The 13,943-nt window shown below is 42.6% G+C and overlaps 1 protein-coding gene across 6 annotated transcripts in view; it reads left to right on the forward strand.

Moving 5' to 3' along the window:
- The window catches only part of RELCH (RAB11 binding and LisH domain, coiled-coil and HEAT repeat containing), an 89,661-nt gene extending 76,790 nt beyond the window's left edge, over positions 1-12,871 (forward strand). For 5 of the 6 annotated variants that reach the window (XM_037035354.1, XM_037035360.1, XM_037035364.1 and 2 more), the window contains 4 exons: positions 3,717-3,833; positions 7,958-8,046; positions 9,727-9,797; positions 11,237-12,871. In XM_037035354.1, coding sequence (XP_036891249.1) covers positions 3,717-3,833; positions 7,958-8,046; positions 9,727-9,797; positions 11,237-11,357 — 398 coding nt within the window. In that variant the 3' untranslated portion in view covers positions 11,358-12,871. Of the gene's footprint in view, positions 1-3,716; positions 3,834-7,957; positions 8,047-9,726; positions 9,798-11,236 lie in introns of those variants that run through there. The other variant, XM_037035365.1, reaches the window with a different exon arrangement.
- Positions 12,872-13,943: the final 1,072 nt, after the last annotated feature.

A 13,943-nucleotide genomic window follows, 5' to 3' on the forward strand; every position in this document is an offset into this window, starting at 1 on the left:
TATATTACTTTAATTCGAGGCTTGTTAAATGATCTCCAGGGTAATCTGCTGAAACAGTTTCTTATGTTGCTATAATGTCTCCTGACTGAAGGCCTCAGCCTTCAGTCGTCACAGTTTATAGCGTCAAAGCTTCCAGTCATTGTCACTGCAAACACACGGCAGTTGTCACTGCTGTACTTCAGTCCTATTATTCTTAGCAACTTGACATGCTCTAAAGAGGGGCATGGGTTTGGCTTCTTAAGTCAGTTTGCCTTCCAGTACAAAATCGGACTTTCCCACTGACCAGTTATTGCATATCCAGCCTGGTATTTTTAAGATAAGAATCATCGACAGAAAATATTGTCACGATTACAAAGGGTCTGTTGAGGTCATGAACACTTAACTGAGCTAGAGAAACAATCGTGAGATGATTTTCCAAGGCGCAACATGAAGAGAAAATAACAGTAGTTCATAATTAGTTAACAGAAAAAAGGGTTGGTATTTTAGTTAGCAACAGGAATAATTGTTCCACAGGACGTAACAGATTTACAGGTGACCTTAGTGCAAACTCGGAAGGTGCCTTGATGGACTTGGTGGAGGCCATAATTCCTCTGAATCTGGGAGAATAAGCCTCAGCTCCTGGATCCAGGGGTGTCCCAGGCTAACAAGCAGTGAGTCTTTGGGGTGCGACATGTTGAGTTGATAAGTCTCTGAAAATGATCTGACCTTGGAGATTTAGGTGCAAAAGAGATTTATGTGTCACAGAGAAGAAAGACATTTTCTTTTCACAAACAGATAGAGGGTAAAAGTTCCTACTGCTTGGATAGGTACATTAAACCTTTATCCTTGAAGCCTTCTACAACTTACTGTATACCCAACAAGTATATCTTACAGACGTTTTTCACATTCTGGCACAACCAGATTTTTTTCTGAGACAAAATTATTTTTTCTTTTGTACTTACTGTCCAGTCAAATGACTTCCCTTTGACTTTAAAACTTTGCCTGGAGAAATTTAGTGCCTGTGTCAACATGATTAGCGGCAGATGGAGATAAAGGCAGATACTGACAAGGGTGCTGTGTTGTTCCCCATCTGTGTTTGTACATGATTCCTCTGGGAAGCTCAGAGGGAGAGCGTTGAGGTGCTGAGTGGTGATGTCTTCCTGGGAGTGGCTTTTTGGATATTTGCTTCCCTCTTTCATAGGGGACATTGGTTCTTCCAGGGGCCCTTTTTCTTTCCCAGCTCTTAGTTATCACAGGACCTACTGGTCCTCGTTTTATTCCAGGAGCCATTTGTTTTATCTGGAACGTGATACAGCTTTCTGTTCATTTGTTTTCAGCCGCTTTACTTTAGAAAGCTCTCTGAGAACGTCGTACATTAGGGGGCTTTCTAACCTGGCAGTTGTACGTTTCCGCTTAGTTTTTTTCAAGGTTTTTTATTTCCGATCTGAGCCCATTTACAAAAAGAGAGGACAAGATTACCTTAACTTTGGCTGTTGGATCTATCCTGGAATATTTTTTGAAAGTTTACTTCTATTTTTATGAAGTCTCCTACTGATTTATTTTTATTTTATTTGCAGTTTTGAATTTTTGTCCAATCTGCCCTTAAAAGAAAGGCTTCTGCAATAGCCTTATGTTGTGTATTTCCTGTTGCCCACTGAAGGTCAGTTGTAGAATTATGCATATCTAGGCCATCAATTTCTAACCATTTATCTCCATCTGAGAGGTTAAAAAGTGAAGTACTTGGTACAGATGTGGTATAGCCCAGGACCACATGTATAGAACAAAATGTTGAATTCTAGAGTAAACCTCTGCCTCTCTTCTGAGATATGGGAAGATTCTTTTTTTATTTTTAACATTTTCACCTAAGGATATGCGTATTAATTTTAGACAGAGAGGAACCGGGGGAGAGAGAGAAACATCAGTGTGAGGGAGAAACATTGATCGGTTGCCTCCCGGCCACGCCCTGACGGGGGATTGAAACTACAGCCTAGGTATGTGCCCTGACTGGGGATCGAACCCACCACATTTCCCTGTATGGGACGGTGCTCCAGCTGAGCCACTCAACCAGGACTTGAGGAAGACTCTTAATCACAGCTTTTAACTGGCTCTAGACCGGAGTTTAAATAACTTCTATACATGTGATTTCAAGTTGAGAATTTTAAGAGGACATTGCGTAGTGCAGTTGCCGAGTTCCTGGGCAGAACGTTTAGGGAAGGATCGCCGTGTAGCTGGTCAGAGAAGGGGCGGAAGGAATGACGCGGCCGTGTGTCAGTAGGTGAAGTGCCAGGTGGGCTCCGAAAGGTCTGGGCAGAAGTGAGGCAGACAGTCTTTGAGAGAGACTGCCTCAGAGCCACCGTTGGTGGCTGCTCTGTTCATTAAGTGGCCTCGGCTTGCCAGTGAATGAACTGGAGTTTGAACAACTGCATTGAGAAATCAGGACTGTTTGGAGTTTTTGTCCCCTAATCTGTTTTAGAGCTTCTCTTGAGTCCATTGTCACTAATTTTCACAAGTCAGAAGGTCCCCTAGGCCCTGGCTGGGTTGCTCAGTCGGTTGGAGTGCCACCCTGATGCACCAGGTTTCAGGTTTGATCCCCTGTCAGGGCACACACAGGAAACAGCTAATGGATGTATGGAACAAAAAATGGGTGTTTCTGTCTCTTTCTCTCCCTCCTCCCTCCCTCCTTCCTTCCTCCTTCCTCCCTCCTTCCTCTCCCTCTCTAGAATCCATTTTTTTTAAAGTCCCCTAAAAACAGCCACTGTTGTCCTAAGTTTTTGTGTGATTTGTTTTGTCGTGTACTGAGGTGAGCATGGAAGTTGCGTTTATAGTGCCTGGTTATCGAGGAAGCAGGAGGCTTTTTATTAGGAGGAGGTGGTGGCTTTAATGTGCACAGACTCAGTGCAAACGTACGAGAAGTCACTCAGTCGGTCAGAAGTGTGTGCTTGTGAACGGTGTTTTGGGTTCCCCAGCCAAGCCAAGAGTAGAAAGGGGCCATTTGATCAACAGTTTGGTGCTTGAAGACCCTGGAGCCATTTCCCCAAGGAGCCCTGGTCCCAGTGGGAAGCGGCATGTACTTAGAAGATACAATCTTAGGCAGTGGGGGGACTCACTGCTCCTGAACTGGTTACTGTGTCTTGGGCCATCACTTTTATTTTAGCAGCAGGTTGTCTGCATTTTTGAAATTTTACATTATTAATTGAGATATAAGATACTGTGCCCATTGAGTGACTTAAAAACTCAGCTTCCTTTGCTAGTTGGCATTGGTCTTTGCTAAGAATTTGAAAAACTAGAATAATAGTTTTATGAAGGTGTGAAATAATTTGATGTTGAAAAAGAACACAGACACTGTATCTTTTGTTTAATAGCACTGGTAATGCCTGATTTCTGTAAAGAAACTTATATGTAAAGACAATAACACAAAGCGGAGAGTGCTCACATTTGTTTACTTCGTTCTCACTCCTCACACTGGGCAGCTGGGCCGCAGCGGGCCGAGCAGTGCGTGTGCAGCCCCGAAGTCGGGTCGGAGTGCAGGGCTGCCGTCTGTTCCTCCCAGACCCAGGGCACGCACATTCTGAGAAGCACGCGCTCTTTTTTAGTAACAGGAAGCAGGCCCAGGGCGGGGCTAATCTTTTGCAAATCATCAAGAGTGAAAATGAAATTTTATGAATTAAGATGAAAAAATATTTTTTAGGATGTACGAGTGTTGGATAAAAACGCAACAATTTCCGTTTCTTTTTCAGTTGTTATACCCCACTTGCACAAGCTAGCCTTGGTGAACAACCTACAAATCGTGGATTCTAAAAGACTGGATATCGCTACCCATCTCTTCGAAGCCTACAGTGCACTCTCCTGCTGCTGTATCCTTGGTTAACGCGCTCGTTGTTTGTATAACCAGCCTTGCAGGGAACCGACTCAGGTTTTAAAGGTGAAGATGTAGAATTTTTCCCTTCAACTTACATACATGAGGATTGCAGAAAATTAAAAACGTGATCTGATTTGCCCCACTCCGTAATCTAGCCATCTCATAATTTCACAAGATAGTTTTAAGTCCTCTGGGCTTACATATTAAAAGTAGTGACTAAAGTTTTATGTATGCTGATCAACTGTATAACTGAGCTAGAAATGGATTATAGCTGAGGGTTCTGTTACTCAGAAGAAAACCTTGTCTGTGTCCTGGCGTCGGGGGTCTTCAGTGAATGTGTCCTCGTCTGCGTCCAGTGGGGCACAGTGAACGCCTCTCGAGAGAGGCCGCGCTTGGAGAGAGTGTCGTGCCGGCGCGGCCGCCGTCTCCAGGGCGGGTGGGGGTGGCAGCAGGTTCGGGGATGGTCAGCCCCTACCGGACACTGCACTTTATAGATGATTGAAGTGAAGCTTACGTTCGTGACCTCTGTTTCTCATCGTTAAAATGCAAAACTGTGACTGCAACGAAGAGCTTTAGCTACCCTCCTAAATGTTCTCTTTTGTAAGCCTAGTAAAATAAAACAAAGAAGGAAGTAAAGATAAAAATGAGCCAAGTGAATTCAAGCTCTTAGGCTCTCCCACTGAAAGGCAGGTGAGTTCATGACAGGGGAGATAAATAAGAGATCGACAAAGGGGTGCAAGGCCCAGTGCTCGGACAGAACTGTAAAAGTACGTGCTGGACGACATAGCCAGAGCATTGGATTATGATGAAAAGAAATGACAGTAGAGAGAGGTTTCTAGTGATCCGTGGGAGAAAGAGGACAAAGGAGGAGTTTCGGGATTAAAAGTTATCGTTTCATATTGTTATATAGCAGTTTGAAGTAATAAAGTGAACAGATCATTGTAAATATGACAAATATGTTCCAATAGGAGGTTGGTTTTGTTCAGAATCAATCAAATGGATAAAGTAGAAACAGCTATTTGCTAAGGAGCCATGTTATAACTTGAAGTTGGATGTGTGATTGAGAGCATTTTACTTTAGGAATCTACAAATTACTCATCTGCATGGTGTAAGCCATGTTTTTTATAATATAGATTATAAAGTGGGCAGAGATACCATATTTGGATGATTTCGTTCCTCAACTATCCATGAGTCCATCTTCTAAGTTTAATTCCACTAAAAAAGAGAACTTACTACTATTTTTGATTTATCTTGTTGGCGTTTTCAATGTAGTAAAGCTAGAGGAAGCCAAAAGAGGAAGCGACGTCCTGAATTAGCAAGGAAGAGCTCTTCAGTAGTGGAGGGGTGGCAGGACCCTCGTGAGAAGGTAACAATGGCGTGTCAGAGTTGGCCTCTCAAAGGAAGAAAACACGGGTTAGACCTGCTCCCTGGGCTTTGTATGGGTAGAGGTTCGAAAACTGAAGCGATGCCACTTGCACTCTTTAGTAACAGAGTTTCTAAAGGAATGTGCCTCGAGGAAAATGAATGGGAAAGTCAAAAGGGGAAACATTTACGCTCCATAAAGCCAGGTTTTCCAAGGGGGCAAGGCAGTGGCTCCTGGAGAGCACACGGCCGCCCGGAAGGAACGGCAGTGTGGGCCGAGGCATGCACGGGTGTCACGGAGTGAGCACAGTAAGAAGTCTTGGCACCGGTGCGGCGAGAGGGGGAGGGCCGTCCTCACCACACCCTGTTCGGGGGTGAAAGGCTAAGTACTGCGGGAGTGGGAGCGCCTGCTCGTGTCGGCAGGCCAGTGGCCGCTCACGGAAGCGCACTGTCCACGTGGGTTCTGCTGTCCCAGGGCGCTCTGAGCTGACGGGACGCGAGAGTATGCCTTTCAACTCTGACATGTTCTAACGAGGACATAGAAGAACTGCAGTGTTTAACATTCAGCATAGTGATAGGCTAAGACATCATATTTTTTTAAATTGTGAAGAAATTTAAAAACATTTAACTAAATGAAGAGATGGCTTGGGGAGGAAAAGACAATTTAAAAATTCTTTTAGAGGTTGTCATCGTAGAAGAAAGGCCAGGCGTGCTGTGACTAAGGTGCAGAACCAGCACTCCCAAGCAGAGGCCGCAGAGAAGCAGGTCTTGTGCGTCAGGAAAACTTTCTGAGCGAGCTCTCTAAGAATGCAGCCGTCCGTCTTACGAAACTCCGAACGTTCAGTCATTGTCAGCAGTCGGAGGCTCCAAGGCCATTGTGCGTGGGTGAGGCAGACACGACTCCTGATAGGAGACAGGACTGACTGACCTCTGTACGTCTCCGCCTCCTGACAAGGAGTGTTTGATTCTACAGTGAAAAGGGAGAACCACACAGTGCGTAGGAAAGAGGAAGAGAGTGAATTCCCTCTTACCTCCAAATAGGGCGTCTGCAGCTTCTCGGTCCATGACCGTGTTTCTAGGTCACAGACTCCACTGCTAATGCAAAAGTTGCTTACCATCCCCACACCTAGAAAACAGGACTGTGGGGCCAGTGGGCTGCAGGCCTCTCCACATTTGTACAGGCTCGGTGTTTTAAGTCCTTCCTTATCTGTAGGAAGCTTGTATAAAAACAACTTTTATTTTTTATTTATTTATCTTTAGAGGGGAAGGAAAGGGGAGAAGGAGAGAAATGTCAATGTGTGGTTGCCTCTCGTGGGTCCCCTGCTGGGAACTGGCCTGCAACCCAGGCATGTGCCCTGACTGGTAATCGAACTGTGATCCTTTGGTTCGCAGACCCGAGCTCAATCCACTGAGCTACACCAGCCAGGGCTATTTTTAACTATTTTTAAGGCCATAATTATGTATTATGTATATAAAACACTGTTTTTTTTAACTTAATGAAATGATAATTTTTTCCCAAAAAGACTGATGTAGTCATATTCATAAAGGAACTCAACTATTGGCATTTTTCACTTTTAATATTGGTATAATATTAAAAGGAGCTATTTTACAATTTTTTAAAGGCTTTATTTATTTTAGAGAAAGGGGAAGGGAAAAAGAGAGGGACAGAAACATTTATGTGGGAGAGAAATATTGATCAGTTGCACGCCTCCACCTAAGGGCCTGGCCTGCAACCCAGGCATGTGCCCAGACCAGGAGTCACACTGGCAGCTTTTCGGTTTGCAGTGTGATGCCCAATCCGCTGAGCCACACCAGTCAGGGCTAAGAAGAACTATTTTAAAATAGCTAATAATTGTGGTATGGTGTGAATATGTCAGAATTGATGTGAATAAGCAAGGTGAATTGTTTTCTTGAAAAATGCATCTGCTTTCCTGATTCCTTTTAATGCCAAAATAATCAAAAGCAACTAAATCCCAAAATGACCAGGAAATATACTACTAATAATATTACAATAAAAGCTCTTACCCAATCCAATTACAACCGATAGTAGATCAATTTCATAAGATTGTTAAAACAAGAAATCAAAATGTTATATACCAAAGATAACTTATTTTAACTTGAAATAAGTGAAAAGATCTTTTACCAGTCTTTTGATATAGGACTGAGGAATCTCTTCTATGAGTGTTGGTTAGAGCTAAACATCATCTTTCTTAGACCACATCCATAATGTAATTGTCTATGATTTTCAGCTTTTTAAAAAATCAGGAAACATTTCTGATACTGGACATAGAATTTTTTCTAGGGTGATGTATTTCTACTAATCTTTTGCCATTCTTGTACATACATAATTAAACAGCAATGTTTAAAGCAATGGCCTTCAGCGATTTTTTCTAAAGCTTTCGATTTAATTGTCATGGTAACACCAGTTCTCTTTTTATATTGACTTTACTCATTTAAACATCAATTAAATTACATGATTTAATTTTCACATTCATTATTTCATGTTTATAAAACATGTAATTACATAATGTCACAATAATACCACTGACAAAGAGATTTGAGGGAGTAAAGTGCATTGACGCCTGATAAGTAGTAACTAACTCAACAAGTGAGACTCATGCTTGGGGAAGCGTGTTTACTCTCGGCCATCTGCACGCTGTAGGCTGTATTTTAGAGAGTTGCTTTTATATTGTTCTCCTGTTCTGTTGGACATACCAGCTTTTTGTTTTTCAATTCCCTTAACTATGTTGTCCGAAGTCATTTCGGAGGATTTGATGGTTAATCACTTCCTGCCCGGCCTCAGATGTTTGCGGACTGACATGGAGCATCTCTCCCCAGAGCACGAGGTAAAAGCTCCTGCGGTGCTTCAGCCACTGCGATTACCAGTGGCTCGTTCACACGTTTTAGTATCTGCAGTTTTGTCTTCCCGTGAGGCACGATCATCCCACGCTCCACCTAATTTCTTAAATCCAGGTCGGCATCGCTCTTGGGTTTATGTACCACTTAGGAGGGCTTGAGCAACTGCTTTGACCTCAACTGTCCCTGAGTCCGTTTCACCCTCGAAAGCAGGGATAACTGACTCCTTTACTCCATGTAATTAGAGTGTAATACGATAATGTGCGTGAAATACTTTCAATCGATAAAGAGCGATACAGCGTTATCTCCATCAAATTTCGTAGAAGATAAATTTCTATTTTCTGTCTCCTTTTCCTCATAACTCTTTCATTCTATTTGTCTTCCTGCTTCCCCCAAAACTCCGTCTTATTTCTTATTCTGCATCTTCAACATACCTTTCTATAGCCTTTCTTTAATCTGTTATCATAATTGACTCTCCCCTCTTAGAGGAAGCAAAACAAGACAAAAACAAATGCATTCCTTCATTCCTACCTGTATTGCTATCTATGCCTTTTTCACTTCTGATACTGTTAACTTGTTTCTTGCTTTCTTTTTAAAATAGTTTTGATGGGGATTTATTGATTTCAGTTCTTTTCTAATATTGAACTTCCAGCCATGTGGATTTTTCTCTATTCATTTCCTGTTTTATTGATTTCTGTTTTCATCTTTATTTTTTCTCTCTTTAGGGTTTTTTTTTATGTTTCTCTAATTTTTTGAGGAAGGTTAGATTCACTTTTAACTTTTCTTATTATTTAACTTCCTTTTTAACTTTTCCTTATTTCTAAAACATGAATTAAAGGCTGTTCAGAAAATCTTCACCTTGGCCGCTAGTTCTCCTCACCTAACTCCGTGTTCTTTCCAAAGCCCTTATCACCTTCTAACATGCCGTCTAATCTCTCTGTTCATTTGTGTTCATTGTCTAGGACATAGGAACACGTGTGCACCAGGAGGGAATGTTGTTTGTTTTATCTGCTGCATTCTCTGTGTTTTAAAAAGTGCCTGGCACATAGTAGGTGACAGATATTTGTTGTGTAGGGACCTCCATGCCCAGACATAGGCCAGAATGTTCAGGAAGGCCATTTGTCCCTGGTCCGGCTGCGGGCCACAGAGCAGCAGCTTCGCAGCCCCTCTGCCCTTTCCATCGCCCAGTCTCCCCGCAGAAATGGCGTTAACCCTTAGATGCCCAAGATGCAGTATCTCAGACGAGGCCTGGTCTCTGCTGTAAACCCTGGGATAGCCCACCTTGCTGTTTGTGCCCTGGAGGAAGCAAGAGTATGTGGGACAGACCAGCTTTTCCTGAGAACATCTGTGTGGCCGTGGTGTGCGTGTGTGTTACACGTGTGGATGTGTACAAGTCGACCCTTTAACACTAGGTGGAGGGGGGCGCCGAGGGAGAGTGGGACTCAGGCTCAGAAGGGAGGTCGGTGAAAATCAAAATGCTGGTTCTGCACTTGGCACCTGAGGGGCCGACCTAATGCAAATTCCTTTAACAAAGTAACTGGCAAAACTTTACCATTTTAATTAACATGCTAGCTTATGGAAATATTAAAAATTAAATTAAAAACTTTAACCATAGTATTTCACCATGTCAGCTATATTTCACTAAAGTTTTGTTTGTTTGTTTTAATCAGGTTATTTTAAGTTCCATGATAAAAGAATGTGAACAAAAAGTAGAGAATAAGACCGTCCAGGAGCCTCAGGGGTAAGACATTTCATTCTTTGTTTAAAACTTCAGGTTAACCTTAGTTTCTCTAAATTTTCTGTACATGGTAATGGTGTTTTATTTTGTGTTATTTTGTAGTCATTTATCTGGTAGACAAGAAAATTCCTTAGATCAGCTGTCTCCAACTGTTAGTGCATAAACCACCTGCTAGTGCATAAACCACCTGTATCAGAATTATCTGGGGAAATGAAAATTCAGAATGGAGCCTTGGCTGGTATAGCTCAGTGGATTGAGTGCGGGCCTGCGAACCACACGATCGCGGTTTGATTCCCAGTCAGGGCACATGCCTGGGTTGCAGGCCAGTTCCCAGCAGAGGGGACTCAGGAGAGGCAACCATACATTGATATTTCTCTCCTTCTCTCCTTCTCTCCTTCTCTCCTTCTCTCCTTCCCTTCCCCTGTAAAGATAAATAAATAAAATATTTTTAAAAATTCAGAATGGGGTAGAGACCTCATTCTCTGTCCCTGCTGCCCAATGTTCTTATTCAGCCTGGGGATCTGTGTGTTTAAAAGCCTCCAAAGAGATTATGACGTGTGCGGGATTTGGGAATCACTGGTCAAATTAGTTTCTTGGCAAACTAGTTTCTTGTGACAGGAGTTTGTAAGCTGTAAGTCGACGCACTGCATGAAGGACTGTAAATTTGTGAGTGCTGTTCTCACATACTTCTAACCAAACTAATTAGGACTTAGAGATGCAGTGAAATTAAAACACAGACGTAGCTGTAAAAGAGTGAAGTTGGGCATGGAGGAGAGGAAGTAATTACAAATGGACTGTGTACTCTTAGCTCTTGCTGAGATAACCTTGAACGGTTAATCTTAAATGGAGTCAGTTACATAATAAGCTCAAAGGTGTTTCCTTTGTCAAGCTGACTGCCAGGAATAAGTGCTCCATCCTATCAGGCAAGGTACACACACACACACACACTGTCCATGATACCATTACACACACACACTCACCCCTCCCACCCCAGCACACACGTACACTCACTCATGCCTCCAGCACACCTGTACACATGCCCCCACCCCCAGCACACACACACACACATGCACGCTACTCCACAGGCCCAGAACACACACACACAAGTAGCCCAGTGAGTTAGATAATAGACTTATTTTCGTTTTACAGATGAGGATTGTGTCACTGGTGAGGGTGAATAACTTACCCAGGGTCACACAGCTGGTAAATGACAGCCAGGATTCGGTCTCATTCCCAACTTGCTCCTACCCACAACCGGCGCTGCTTCCTTTGATATGGAGGACGGCCCTGAAAGCTCGAGACCCGGTGCGGTGCCTGGTCCCCCCACAGGTGTGAGCTTCCCTTTCTGACAGCAGGTCGGAGTGCATTTACTGAGGACGTGGAAACATGGGTATTTTCCCTTTTTTGATTGCTTTGCTTGAGTTTTAAATTCTCTTCTCTAGCTCAATGTCGATCGCTGCGAGCCTAGTGAGTGAAGACACAAAGACCAAGTTTTTGAACAAGATGGGCCAGCTGACCACTTCGGGCGCCATGCTGGCCAATGTGTTTCAGAGGAAGAAGTAGCCGCCACAGGGACGCCCCGGGAGACACTATGATGGACCTCAAGCAGACTGGTTCCTTGTACTTGAAGTACTGCCTTTTGTATTTCTTTGTTTTGTGTCCTTGAATTATACTTTTATCCTAACCTCCAAAGATATTTGCACTGCTTTTGATTATTGCTGTATATCTGTTAATTTTGGAGTTATAACTGTGGTGATAGGAGGTTGAGTCTGTACCAAGTGAGTCCCTCTTCTGTGTTCTTGTCTTTCAGAATATTTTTTATACATATATAGCGAAGAGGTTTTTTTTGATGGGATGATAGCGAATATCTGTATTATACACTAAGCTATTACAATGGTACTTAAAATAATGTAAATTTGAAGTCATTGTTATAAAGTAATTAAAGTGGAGATTACGTAAGTATTTAAATTATGAAAGAATAATGCAGACTTTTTATTGTTTCTTAACCGACTAGAAAGAGCCACCAGCATTACCCTGTGCCTTTTGGACTTCGGTTTGCGTCTGTGGGGACTGTGCGCATTCCATTCACACAGCACCCGTGGTGCTGCGGTGAATCCGAACTGCAGGGCCTGCAGAGAGTGGATAGTAAGACACTGTCACCATTTCAGAGCCCTGGCCAACATTCTCTAAGTGCTATTTAAATCTCCCCAGCACTCACACGCACCCAAGGGACTCACCTGAGGAAAGACAGCACCTACACGCGGGGAGTGGTGACCATGGGGACTTTTCAGACTGCCGTGTATTTGACCCAGATAGTCAAAAATAAATGTAAGTAAGAAGAGCAAGTCATTGTGGACATCTTCTCCAAATTGAAATGCGAAAGAAAAAATGGTTCGAATCTGAAACTTAACCTGTGTGTAAAACATTTATTCAAGATGTTTTCTGATGCTTCCAATCTTAGAGGTGATCCTTTTGTTCTGCGTGTTACAGAGAAGTACCATGTTACGGACATTCGGGGGCTGCTCTCTTGCCTCCAAACTAGAAATGGCATTGGCTGTGTTATCACTGGTTAGTCGACACCCAGCCCTTACATTTAGAGGCTGTTCCTGTGTTGGACGCGCGTTCCATAGAGTCTTAAGTCACCCGCAGGTCCGTGGAGCCAGACCGCCGCCTCTGAGGCACCGTGGTGAAGCGGCAGAGCCGTGCTGGACGTGGGGGCGGGGGGCGGGCGTCGAGGAGTTAATGTGCGGCCTTTTTGGAAAATGGACATTTTAATAGAGCTCTCATGTGAGCACAGTCAGTGCATGCAGGTGATTCTTCTGCGTGTTGTGTGCACTAGTTTCCTTTGCTTGGGACAGAGCTGGATCATGACCGCTTCCCGAGACAGCTACCTTATCTCATTTTCGAGCTTATGAAATAAGTTGCCACAGGCAAAGCCATTTTAAAAAGTTCATTCCAAATTGTTAGCAAACTAGTCTCTGAAAACTGTTGGATTCTAGGCATTCCCGAGGAATTGAAAGTGGCTACCTTTCATGTCAAAAACGTGGATCTACTATAAATAAAATGTTTTTGCATACTTGTTGTGTTTTTGTTTTTGTCTCTGTAGACACTTTCCCTTTGAAGTGCTTTGTCTACATCCAAGCAAAAGGAAATGAGAAAGCATACAGTCATTAAAATGTACTAATACATTATTTCAGGAATATAATCCATACGAATTACTTATTCTAAGTTTTACTATAAAAGTGTTGCTATAAAATTAATACAGTTTCAGAGATGATTTAAAGAAAAGTGATTAAACTCTCATTTGCTTTGAACTATAGTAGAATAAATGGTAGCTACCAGGTAAATGATTCTAATGTATTTTTATTGTGCTAATTTTTATTAATTTGCAAATCCATTTATCTAATTGCTAATGATTTTTTAATAGTCATCAGCTAGCAAGATATACAACATCTAAATGGCAGTGAGACTTCACTTTTATTTCATTTTGATTTTTATACTAAAATATGCGTTCTTTTTTTTTTTTAATTCTCACCCAAGGATATGTTTTTTGGCATTTAGAGAGAGAGAAAGAAACATCAATGTGAGAGAGAGAGACATTGATGTGTTGCCTCCTGTACTTGCCCAGCTGGGGATCGAACCCAACCTGGGTATGTGCCCTGACCAGGAATTGAACACAGCCTTTGAGGGGATGGGACTGTGCTCCAATCAACTGAGCTACCCAGCCAGGGCCAAGGAAATCGTTAAATAAAAATTTCTTTTCATTGTAAGACCAGCCTATACACCACAGTTAGTATAAACTTAACACAGTATAAAAACATTTTTTGATAGTATATAATTACTTAAGTTCAGTGTGGCAAAGATTGTAAATTAGCCCTGGCTGGTATAACTCAGTGGATTCAGCATGGGCTACAAACCAAAGCATCACCAGTTCAATTCCCACTCGGGGCACAGGCCTGGGTTGCGGGCAAGGTCCCCACCAGTATGGGGTGTGTGAGAGGCAACCACACATTGATATTTTTCTCCTCCTCTTCCCCTCTCTCTAAAAATGAATAAATAAAAATTTTTCAAAAAGAATGTAAATTACTTGCTTTTTTCCTGGAGAGTCTTCAATAATATCTGGAAAATTCCAAATCATATCTGTATAGA

This window comes from Sturnira hondurensis, unplaced genomic scaffold (assembly GCF_014824575.4).
Source record: "Sturnira hondurensis isolate 20B ecotype Veracruz unplaced genomic scaffold, ASM1482457v3 Scaffold0001872, whole genome shotgun sequence".
Lineage (NCBI taxonomy): Eukaryota > Metazoa > Chordata > Mammalia > Chiroptera > Phyllostomidae > Sturnira > Sturnira hondurensis.